At 37.3% G+C, this 13,284-nt stretch overlaps 1 protein-coding gene across 4 annotated transcripts in view; it reads right to left on the bottom strand.

Annotated features, from left to right (window-relative positions):
* The window catches only part of LOC107188496, a 380,591-nt gene that overhangs the window by 141,984 nt on the left and 225,323 nt on the right, over nucleotides 1-13,284 (bottom strand). Inside the window, exon 1 of one of the 4 annotated variants that reach the window (XM_015576796.1) lies at nucleotides 114-238. The exons of the other annotated variants lie outside the window; for them this stretch is intronic. Coding sequence (XP_015432282.1) covers nucleotides 114-212 — 99 coding nt within the window. The 5' untranslated portion in view covers nucleotides 213-238. Of the gene's footprint in view, nucleotides 1-113; nucleotides 239-13,284 lie in introns of those variants that run through there. 4 annotated transcript variants of the gene reach the window in all.

The raw sequence follows: 13,284 nt of genomic DNA, 5'->3' as shown, positions 1-13,284 counted from the left end.
AATTACGCTAGAAAATGTTATTTTGCATAAAAATCCGCAATCTGGTAATGATTGATTTAACTTTGCAATTGTTTAGATTATAGCTGTCACTTAAAGAAAAAATAAACATTTACCTTGGACCGAAAACAGTAATGTGTAACATCTGCACTCGAGCCTGGACTATCGTTTTTCGGCACTTGAGAAAAAGGTATATACGAATCGTCGCACAACATTAAACTTCTTTACCCGTTCAAATCCACAAAAGAGAACACAACATACACACAGAATAAACACTAAATAAATTTACTTAGACTAGACCAAAACTCACAATTATAAATTAAATTAATACTATAAAAAAACACTGATGCTCTTCTTCGAGAGCTATTTCGCGCCAACTAAATGTGTTCGTGTTCACGACTGCCACTATACTGAGGAGACGTTACTCGAATTCCACACGAAGGACAGAAGAGTAATAAAAGTGTATAAACAACGAGTGGATATAGCACTACCTGCTTTTCGGCAGGGTTGCCAACGCTCGCGAATAACATGCAGATTTTGGGATTGTACCAAATGAAAGGTACATATCACATGTCTTTGTTTTAACAATAAGAACTAAGGCGTAATTTTTTTTTCGGTCGACACCAGTGTATACCCTATGACTGTCGTGTCCTACGTTTACCTTTTGTTCTGACGGTTAATAACTTGAAAACAAAGCCTCCAACACAATTTCGTTATTCTAGATTTTCGTTTTATCTTACACGTAAAATCACTTCTTCAAGTTTCTGACACCAACAGCCTAACGCCCTGTATTCGACTCCTTTGTATACAAATAATACAAATTTATATACATACAGTACATGTATGTATACATATAAATTTAAATATCACGTACAAACATGATACTAAATGCATAAAATCTGCAGGCAAGATATAAACCTTTCAAAAATAAGTGTACACAGAAATAAAATGAGCGTATCGAACTTTAAAATTGATTTCCTGTAAATAAACGTTTAAAACGCGACTTACCACGTTAGTCTGGTGCAGCTTTTATATGCTTCCGCGAGAAAATTATTCGAAAGAACAACGACTGATTTGTCGAAGATCAAATCAGCGTTCCATCGAGACGCACGGTCTATCGAGGGTCGAAGCCGTGAATTGAATCCACAAATTGCGTGCCACGTAAATTGCCGGCGTATCTTTAATCCGTTCGTGTTAGGGCCGCCATCTCCGTGGACGATCCAATAATCGTAAAGGGTAATTCGTGGAGGTCCGTCCACCGGCATTCCATCTCGGAATCTGTTACGGGGCATTTACCCTGAAAACGTCACCTAACCCGTTGCCTACACGCGCGAACACTGGCCGCGCGTAATCCTCGGCTAACATTTAGTAAAATCTAGTTGGCAGAGTGACCTGTGGCCCGTGAAATAATGGATTTTACTGCGGGACTCTCGAAACCATTAAGCTAGCTAACTTCGGTGCTTGTTAAGAATTAATACCAAAATGTACTATTATCGCCAACAATGAAATTCAAGTAAATTCGTTTGATTTTAATTATTCTAATGACACCACAAAGCTTCATCGTGTTACTTGACAATTTTATTTAGAAAAAGTATTTTACAAAAACTTGTCGATAGAATATTCTTAGCTATAATTTGTAATAATGTTTCAGATATACATATATTTTACTGTCGCGAGTACATATTTTTAAATATGTAAGTCTAAATTTGTCAATTTTATTTTTCTGAGACTTTGGAAAATCAACTTTTTATAGTCTGAGCTTTGGTTTTGCTGTCGAAGAAACGTAACAAAATTACGTTGAGAAGATAAAGATATTTATCTTGTTCGTTTTCTTTGTTCTAACATTAAGTAAATATGATATTATCGAAATTCGTTACAATCTTGCTAAACGATAATCACTGCTTCAACATCAAGGCAGTATCTCCGCCATTTTGTGGATGAGCGAGGAACTCTTCCAGGGGAATTTGGTTTCGTTACGCCCTTTTCATTACTGATAAAACCAAGGGGCAGGTTCGTAGTCGCAAGACGCCCGAGCAAAATGAATTTTTTTTTCGCTTCATGCCATTAACAAGGGAGCATTCGAGTATCTTAAGTAATTATCAAAGGTAATTCAATGAGCGGTTAAAACCCTCGTGAAAAGGCCAGCGACGGCCATAAGTACTAGGCGACTTTGGGGATCAAATTAAGGGGTTGGATCGAAGGTCGCGAAGAAAGGACAGTGGTATAAGGAGAAGAGAGAGTTGATGAAGAGAGGACAGGTCTTTGAGGAGAAACCCGGGGCGCTGGTAGTGGGTCGAGGGTCGACGTGAATGAAACTGTGAAGCAGCTACCTCTTATCTTTCGTGTCGTACAGAACCGAAATCATCTGAAGAGTTCCCTTTCCATTAATACTGTTTCCATGATGTGTTTAATTGTGTGTCACTTGATTTTTTTTGCGATAGTTCCTCCAACCCATATCACGAGACATTCGAATGATATACAATAAGAAAGAAAAGATTTCTTGGGATTAGGACTGACGTGAAATGTTCACACTACATACACTATAATCATTAGTATTTGCCCTATCGTCGAAGACAAGTTTACTCTTCTTCATTTTACATCTCACTTTGGGAATTTTTAATAAATGATTATGAATCTTGCTTCTTACCCTCATTGTGGATAAAACTAGTTGGTCCCTGGCATTTTTTTTTTTTTTAGTAAAGTCAATCTAATATTCCAACAATTTTTCCCCAGTAGTATTAAGCATTAAGTTGTTCAAAAAACTCAAGTCGTTTTATGTCCAGTGTCTTGCCACGCAGAGTATACTTGTCCACGAAATAAGATAGAAATTGCAAATTATAGATTGCAATTTCACATTCTGAAACGGGTGTAGACATTCCGTACGACCAAATAATTTCGAAAATAAGCCTGCAAGAAGTTTCACGGCCCATGGAACGCGGAAGAATCCACGGAAGGTGAATCGAAGAACGTCGAATGAAGAAACGGTAGAATACAGGAAGGATGAAGATATAGCCAGGTTCCAGGGACAGATGAGGAGCGGTACTGGGTCGAGGGTTCCGATGAATGAAACCACTGAGGAGGAACCTTTCTCGTCTTCTACGCGACAGGGACAAAGAACCGCGACGTCGACGACAACGTCGGGAATACCCGGAGGGAAGTTTACTTTGATTAAAACTGTTCCAGTAATGTCGGGGGCCTTTTCATGCGTGCTTGGCACACAGAATTCGTTTGGCTTACATTAGAGACGTGTACGGGAAAAGTACCTTCATCGATTCGTGTCCCGCGATGCGTGCTGGGAACTGAACATACTGGAAGATACACGAAGTTTACGCGTATATACAACCGTCGAAACGTAACGAAACGTTAAGTACTGGGTTCGGACACAAATAACATCCCCTTTCGCTCCCCTCGGTTATTAGTGAACTTACAGGGGAACTTTGGTAACCCGAAAATTTTGATTTCTTTGTACTTTGTAGATTTGTAGGAGATCTGAATAGAAACATCGAGCAATTTTTCGTTTTTTGCTGATATTCGATTCTTTGGGGTGAAACCACCCCTTAATGTGTGTTTCCTATTTTCCTGAATATCTTGTAAACTATAGTAGATGTGAAAAAACTGTAAGAATCAAAATGCAATGGCGTTTTATGTTCTATAAAACTATGTAATCGAATTGTTAAAAATTTTGTTTTTAAAATATATAAATAAATGAATAATAAAAAATTTGTGTAAAACATTTGTTCATACAATGCATACTTTAGAAGTTATTAAAGGTGTATTATGGGTTTGTCTTAAAGTCATGGTTATTTAAAGTCGACAACTTCGAAGAATCTAGGATGTTCACTCTTATTGGCGCCTTTTATGACATATTCAATGCATACCCGTTAACTCGCTCACTGCATCTTTTTGGTACCTTGTAGAAATTTTTTTTTCATAAAATCAAGAACTAATACTTATTTTAAACTATGTAAATCATTTTCGAAATACCTTTTTCTTTTCTATAAACAATGTGTTACCTCACGATAAATTACGAACTATCAGTCACAATAACACCGTTTTTCTAATGTTTGGATGTACTGTCGATCATCAAGAAATATTTCAGATATTTATACGAAAGTGATAAAGTACACATTCCCTGTAATGGACAAAATGTATTTAATGGATCAAATAATAATATTCTTACAATCTTTCAAGGCATCAATCGTCAATGTTAAAATGTTACACGCTAAAAGCACCATAAATTTTATAATTCTCCATCACATCTCTCTCTACAAACACGATGTGTTAAAATCTGAACATATATAGAATATAAAACTCCTTGCGGCGAACTTTGGTTTCCGCAATCGAAACATCTCGGAGATATAACGGTCGTGGTTATATCGGTTTATAATTCAATTGGGAATTTACCGCCTCGATAACCGCGATTTCTCCCTGGCCAATGAGACGAAGCAAATAAGAAAGCAATCACAGAACGCGCGAAGCGTGAACAACCTGTCTATAAAACGCGAAAAGGCGAACGATGGAATATTTCATGATCTCATAAACTCGGCGAAACGATCGGCAGAAACGCGGAATAATTGAAACCCCCCGCCACGATGAGCCTAGTCCTTTCATCAGCGAACAAAGAGGACCCTCCCACGAAAGTTTACCTTGATGAAAATTGTTTTAATAACACGGGAAACTCGCGTGTTGCACGGATAGTTTCGCGGCGTCTGGACTACCATATAATGATAAAATAAAAAATGGGGTGAAACGCAGTCCCTTCCTTGCTAAGCGTTACCCTCTGATCAGGAGTGTTTACGGTCGGCCATTTGTACGTTCATTAACATTTCACGTTTAACCGCGAAGGCCGCTTAAAAGGGTGCCCCGACGACGGTAATATCGATTTCGCTTTATTATCATACCCGAACGATGTGATTTTATGGTAATCAGAGGCGTAACGTTTCCACGGAATTGAAAACTTTCGGCGGATCCTTGTGGACTGCATAAAATAACGCTGTGCATTCTTTGGTAATGATTCTAGGATAACATGAAGCATCGACGCTTAAGTATTCTTGCTTTGGGGAGATTTTTTCTCGGGGATCAAAGTAATTAAAAAAATTGTAGTAATTAGATATTCGACAGATCCAAGGTGAAATTTCCTATCACTTTGACAGTTTGATGGTAATGCTGGAACAAAGAAATTATTTTCTTGACCTTTTTCGTCAAAATCATTTTTATTACGTACTTACTATCTGGAAGCTATAGGTGCTCGAACTGATGCTCCTCAACTTCAATACAGCAATTTCATACAGTGATTATTTTCTAAATACCTCGTTAACTATTAGGTTCAGGACGTATGAAGATCAACACATTTTTACTCAGAATTCGATACTCGGTCCATGGTACACAAAATAGGTTAAGAAAAAAATCAAGGTGACCTTGAAATTTCTGAAATGTCTCCACCCAGAAAAAAAGCACGTACCTTATATGTGGCCCTTGATGCCATTTATGTTTCACCCTAGAAATTTTATAAAGTCTACCGTTAAGTCATTATTTGAGGTGATCAAGTTACCTGAGACACTCTGTATATTTCCGTTTTATGAAGATCTGAATATGCCAAGCGCGCACAAGAGACAGGCAAATGGCCGCGCATGGTCCTGTACGTTCGATACATATATCGTTTCGCAGGAAAACGTGACCACATTCTCGATCAATTATTTCTACCACGTCCTTCGATATTTATGCCGTCATGCACGATCGTTGAAATTGCAATTGCTCCCCACTCGGGCCGCTTCCACGGCAATAAATTACGCGCCACCACGAGTCCCCCGGTGTATAGTGCGCACGTTGCCGGGCCGTGCACCCGGGCAACAAGTTGCAATTACGAAGTGCCCCTGGTGCACCGCGTCGCACGACTGGAGAACAAATATTTCCGGTCGCGCGAAAAACTCCCCGCACGGGATCTTTCCATTGGTCCTTTGATCTCTCTCTACCTGGAACCACCCGTCCGAGTCGGTGCGCGCGGAATTTTAAATTAATTTCGAACTTAATTTTAGTAATACACGATATTTCGCAGGTTTAATCGAATGGAATATCTGTAATTACGAATGTGTGCTGTACAAAGGCTTATGTTTGTTTAAACTTCGGTACGTTTAACAGGTTAATACTCGTATTATCTGATGCTTTGAATTTTCGATAGTAATTAAGTAACGTTAATTGGAGTGTTGAAATGGTTATTTAATTTTTTCAGATAGTGTTAGCTGGATTACGAAAAAATAGTTACTGAAATTGTAAAAATATTTACCGAGTAATATATGCACTTGTAATGGTCATTCATTAAGTTTTATTTCTGTGTATTTTTTATTGTATGTGCATACATGTAAATTTGTGTATAAAAGTGGTGTAATAAAGAACTGTTTTAGTATTAACATTGTTCCTTTAAATTTGTACCATACAGAATTGCAATAAACATTGTCCAAGTAATAATGAATTATTTGTATATTTATGCAATTAAGAACAATTGAAAAGCGGGTAAAATGAAAATCTAGTGTAAAAGTTAATTGTAAAGAAAAGTCAACATACATCTTTCATTTCGAATAGAAACAATATTCAATACAAATTACACCTATATCGCCGTTAACAGTTTTAATTCAGGCATCAAAGAGATCGATACAATAAAAGACGTACCCATACGAGCGCTTACAAAACGGGTCTAATAGACCGCGGTAGGTGGTCCAGACCGAAAAGACTGTGAAAAAGGGATTTTTATGATCCGAGGCACGGATATTAATGATCATCGAAGGGCAGAATAATAATTCACAGAGACAAGAAGCGTAGAAATACAGTCGGAAAACTCATCAATCATCGGCACGGGTTAGAGTTTTGCTTTCGTTCCGAACGACTCTATCGAGCACGAGCGATCGATATCGACCTTTTAAGGTAACCCTGATCTAGACAGACAATTTATCACCCAGGACACGGTGTGTGGAACGAAGCAAAGGGGAACAATCAGCATGTAGACAGATAAAGACAAGATACCTAAGAGAAAAGCTGGATCAAACGGATAAATCGAAGGTAAAATCGTCGAGAATCGGAGAACTCCGAATGTTAACCACTTTATTAGACTGTCGCACGTGAACTTACGGATTTCACTGATTAGAATATCATTGTGCTCCTGCGAACGCAAATTACCAACAATGATAACTGCTCGCGTGTCAACTGCATACCTTGTAACAGCAAGTCAGACTTGAGGAGAAGATTGTAATCTGACTTTAATAATAATGAATATTATTCATTCCGTATAAGACCGTGTGTAATATTATTTAACTGATAATGATATTTAATTTTTATGGCGACGTGCATGTACGACCAGCACGTAATTCCTTTGCGTTCCGACAAAGCCTTAACGATAACGTCGAGCTGCTGTGAAGAAATTGTGATGCATGCAGTCAGACTGAAATATATAACTATAATATTCTTTTATGAAACGTTATTCGTCTTAGCAAAGAGATTTTTCATGTACGATTAGATTAAGAAAAACTAACAAATTACAGTAGATACGAAGTTTCTTCATACTAGAACTGTCAAACTTGTCAAAATGATTTTGAATTTCTTGTTTTACGATTACTGCAATTGATAAAAGCGTTTTTATTTGCATTTATGGTCAACCTTACTTTATTATGCTGTAGTATGATAACTTATATATTATACACAATTTAAATTTGTATATATTCAGGAATATACAATTGTATATTGAATTGTATTTATAAAGGAATTTTTTTGCCATTTTTTGGTTGTTCTTAAGTGGCCTTTTCACTCTGAAGAACCGAAGGGTAGTAAAAAATAAAATTACCTGATACTTTTATTAAGGTCCCCAGACCTGCAAAGTTCTTTATTTCTTTTTAGTTATTTACCTATTTCTCTTTAAAGAAAATTATGTCAGTAATTACAGAAACAAATGGAAAAATGTCTGAAATTAGATATTGTACAAATAATGCTACCTGGACAGAACGAAAAGATTTGTAAAAAAGCGTCACTCAGCTGATTGGAGTTCATTTAACTGCTAGTATCTCAGAAATGGAGCTTCAGATTACAAAACGGCAAAGGACTTTTCGATTTGTATTTGCATGAGAAATATGGGTAATGCGGATTGTCTCATCATTTTGGGATATCCTGTATTACTAAAAATCAGGTTGCATTTCTACTGTTTTCATAGTCTTACAACTTTTATTTTTACATTGTACTAAACTATTGCGTCTCACTTTTGATGGCGTAAGTCACCGATGATTCATGAGGTTTGACTGGAAAGTTTACTGTCAGTTACCTGTGACCAACACAACGCTTAATGTGTTAACTTACATAAACAACCCTAGTTCACTGCAACTATTCACTCGACCAGAACTAATCGTTACAAATGCGCCAGAAAATTATATACACTCACGGTGTAACGAAACTCGATTAAAAAGGGGATAAGCAATTTTTAATTCGCATCAAAGCGAAGCACAAGCCTGACAAAAGAGCGGGCCTGGAAATTTAATCGGCGATAAACGCGTGTAACGTTTAAACGAAGTTACGCCGGTCGAACGAGAGAGTTTACACGATTACGCAATTCCCAGGGATCCCAACCACCCACCTCCCCTTTTCCTTTTCGTCGTTTCGCATCCTGTCAGCGGCAGGGCAAACCTCCTCTTAGTCTCCCCCCTAATTATTTTGTTTCCGTAACCGTGGCGACAAACGCCGAGCCCACGATAGGGCTCCGCGGCGATCGAGATCGTGCCTCGTATCGTAATGCGCGAATTTCCAACCGGGGGGACAATTCTTTTCTGTTTCCACTCGGATAAATTCAAGAAAAGTGGTCCTGACGACTAGGGAAGATCGATCTTTTGACGATTAACGGTTGGAAGGAGACATTTCGAGGGTATTGGATTTGTTAACTTCCATTTATATCGTATTGAGAAATGAAAAATATGCAATTATCATGCATCATCACAAATAAGCAAATTTGAGGATATAAAAAATAATAGAAAATTTAAGATTTCAATTAAAAGTGACGCCTGATGTCTTACCATTTGTTAAAAAAGAATCTTTCCACTCAAGTAATATCACGACGATTGCATTCCTGAAACTTGTGAAAGTTTTTCTATAGGTTGAAGTTTAGTTAGTTTGCAACTATCTGAGAACGGTGAAGCCTGTCGAAACTTCACGAAGAAATTGCATATTATGCGCAATTTTACGCAAGGTAGCGACTGGATTTATCCGACGAAAGGTTTAGAAAGTAAATGACGACAGTTTCAGTGCGTTTCGTAGAATTCTTTTACGGCCACGGTTACGACCGTCTTTGCTATAAAGTCGAACGTTCCGGTGCTCACAGAATCGAACACGAATTTCAATCTCCACGCAGACGTTGGTTTATCATCTCCTTGGGTCTCTCTATTCAGGAATAGAACTATTTTTAATCGATTCCTTAGAGAAGAAATTAAATGACTGGATAGCTTAATAAATGAATCGTAAATACTGGGCTATACCAACTGCAATTAAAGAAATGTGCACTTTCTATGCAAAATTTCAATCGTAACCTACTCTCCTACTTTCTAGAAGATGCTTAACACTCACTTTAATGGCAAGCATACGAAGAACGGAAATTGATTTTACACACTGAGAAATAGCATCCTTTTAGCCACGTAGTTCAATCGCGAATACTAAATACAATTCGTGATAAAATCAAGTGAATCTATAGGTATATAAATCAGATGTGAGTATAGAAATTTGGTTAAAAAGAATCTTCAGTGTATAAGTTAGTAATTTTGCAGATCTTTTTCAGAGAAACTGTTAGTATTAAATTATAATTAAAAGTATTAATTCCTGTCTTCGATTTGCAAGGTGTTAGTGTAGATACACTGCTATTTATAGGTATTAGAACAACTGATCTGAATAATTATTATGTATTCTGAAACATATTGATTACATTACACTATCGTAAGTGTTGCCCATCGAACTTTAACATTCTCTAAACAATATTTAATTCGGACCTCCAACAATTTCGTGATGCCCCATTGATATTAGAACGACCAAAGCAGTTAAAATGTTTGGTTCGTAAACAGTGAATAAATCGACAGATGATTCATCGACGAACAGTAATCCGAGGTAATATCGTCACACTAATCCGAACCTATATCCAAGTTTCTGACTCTACAGCATTCAGTTTCTCTTAAAAGATTCATTTATAAATTTTCTACAAATTCCGTTGACACGAGGTTCAGTTGGACATTAATCACCTTTGAAACGTGAAACATTTAAGCAGATGCGACTCGATAATAGGACTAGTCGCGTCCCGTCGCGGGGAGTGCTCGACTTCTCGCAGATAATTCGCCCATGTCCCCACGGGGGCGACCGTGTAAAGTGAATTAACGCTGTCGTTGAACCGTGAGAGCTGCCGGATAAGTAGATAACGCGATTAATGCGCGAGCACATCTGATCCCCTCGCGTCGGATCTTCGAGAAAACTTCCGACTAATCCTATGTGTACGTCTACGCTCTCGCGATTTCGCGAAATTGTTTCTTTTCTCACGATACGCCGACTCGAGGAGCAACAATCTTTCTCTGAACGGATGAAAGACTGGATCGAATCAATTTACACGCTCGCTGTAACTATCTATGGGAGCCGGGGTAGAAATAGAGTTGAGCAAAATGTAATCTAATTATAAAATAGAAATCACAATTACATTGTAATTAAGTATACTAAACTTACAATAAAAATTACAATATATGTATGTAGTTGTAAAATTACAATACAATTTAGATTTTATAATTAAATTACATTTTGCCCTACATCCCCATCAAAGTACACAAACCCACAATTAACAATTAACCAATTTCCTTCCTATCCATATCAACCATTCTATCTATCACATTAACTTGAACACAACTAAAAGTACCATACCACTCCATCCCAAAATTCCAACATCTCCATCAAAGTACACAAACCCACAATTAACAATTAACCAAATTCCTTTCTATCCATATCAACCATTCCCTTCTATCTATCACACTACCCTGAACACAACTAAAGGTACCATACCACTCCATCCCAAAATTCCAACATCTCCATCAAAGTACGTAAACCCACTATTAACAATTAACCAAATTCCTTTCTATCTATATCAACCAACCCTCTTCTACGAGCACCCAGGACGCGATCAAAGGTCCGCTAAATAGGCAACAAACTCTCCATCGAATGCAAGATAAACACGCGACTCGAAATTAGCATCGTTTGCCGGGTCCAGCCTGGTCCATCTCTTTCTATCTCTCTTTCCACCTAACGAGTAATTTTCGATTAGTTCGAGCGAGGCCCTTTTCGGAGGGTCGAGAGAGCGTCGCGACGCACTGGGCGGGCGGCGTCCTGTTAATGACGTCGTATTCATCGGTCTTTCGTTGCCAGGGCACGGTCGTGTCGTTCCGCGACAAGCGCGGTATGATATCGCGGGCTGCAATCAGCCGGTCGATTAATTGAGAGTGCACGATAACCACAGGGGCAACAATGCGACCGTCCTCGCAGGAGGCTCGCGCAGCTGGACGAAATCGTGATCTTGCGCCGAGCCACGATATTTATCGGTGGCCGATAAATCTGCCGGCGAGCCGACAGACACGGACAATTGGCTGGTAATTGCAGTGACAGGTAACGCGATCCACCTCCGAGTTACTTTTGTTAACACTCTGACAACCGAAGAGGCGGATCCTACCCTTTCTTTTCTATTCTGACGTATCGTTGAGTGATTGGGTAGGGGAATCTACCATTAATATCGAGTTCTACTTTCAATCTTGTTTTTAATGTTTATTTTGTTTGACATTTTTTTAATGTATCGTTGAATGATTGGGTAAGGGAATTTAGTATTCAGACCGAGTTTTAGCTTTAATCCTGTTTTTAATGTTTACTTTCTTTGCTTTTTTGCCATGTATGGCTGAATGATTAGGTAGGGTAATTTAGCAGTAAAACCGAGATTTACTTTCACTCTTGGCTCTAATATCTAATTTAGTACCTTCTTGTCACGTATCCTTGAATGATGGGTAAGATCATCCACCGTTAACACCGAGTTTTACTTTTGATCTTTTTTTTATTATTTAATCTGTTAGTCTTTTCTTGATATATTATGAACGATTGGATAAGGCAATTTACCATTAACGCCTACTCTACTTTCATTCTTGGTTTTAATACTCATTTCATTAGCCTTTTCATACCCTATAAATAAGTAACAGTGAAATATACTATTAACACCGCGTTTTACTTTCATTCCTAGATTTAATATTTATTTTATTACCCCATTTATAACGTATCAATTGTATGATCAAATCTGCCATTAACACCCAGTTTTACTTCCTAGTTTCTTTTGAAAAATAAATATTATGAGCCTTTTTATAGCACACTATTGAATTATTGGGTAGTGAAACTTACTATCGACACTATGTTTTACTGTTAATTATGTTTTTGATATTAATTTTATTAGCCGTTTCATAGCATATCGCTGAACGAAGGAGTAGGGAAATCTACCATTAATTCGACCATCTTATCAACCAGAGTTCCGAACTCCCAGAAGTTCGCCTATATACGGCGAACCTAATGTTAGACCACTTGTCCGTGTACTGTCATAATAGTACATCACACCGATCTATTACCCAGACAACAACGAGTGCCATGATCTTGTTAATCTGATTTGTCGAGTCGTAATTACGCGTAATTGCAAGTTGACACCATTCAGTAATATGACTCAGATCAAAGATTGATTAAATACACTAAATGGGAGCCAATTAGACTTACTGTTCAAATTAGGATGAAACTTAGAAAATTCTCAAAGTATTAAAAGATTATACCTAAACTTTAAATTAAAGACTCCGCAGCGTCATTTCTTTGGTTCGAAAACAATTTCTAAATTACTAATAAAAAATCGTAATTGTGTAGAATTAAATTCGTTAATAAATCCATGTATCAGTATGTAAATTTTGATTCAATTTATATTTTTATGAATCAATTCATAAAAATTTGTATTTCCATAAGCATTTACAGACTGTTACTATGGATCACATGTGATTGATTGAATTTTTACATGGAATAATCACATATACAGATTATATGGTTCATCTCTATATTAAAACGGTATTTAAAAACCTTTAAGTATACGTTTCTCTATAGAAAAGTATTATTGTATCATATTGACAGTATTTATATGGAGTGACTCAAAGTACAATTGCAAATTGTAAAAAAATTATTGCATAACAATTTCTATACTATTAAAAAGTAACCACATAGAGTAGTCCA

The sequence above is a fragment of the Dufourea novaeangliae genome, unplaced genomic scaffold, assembly GCF_001272555.1.
Source record: "Dufourea novaeangliae isolate 0120121106 unplaced genomic scaffold, ASM127255v1 scaffold124, whole genome shotgun sequence".
NCBI lineage: Eukaryota > Metazoa > Arthropoda > Insecta > Hymenoptera > Halictidae > Dufourea > Dufourea novaeangliae.
Note: the sequence above shows the minus strand (reverse complement) of the source record. Positions and strands in the feature narration are given on the sequence as shown.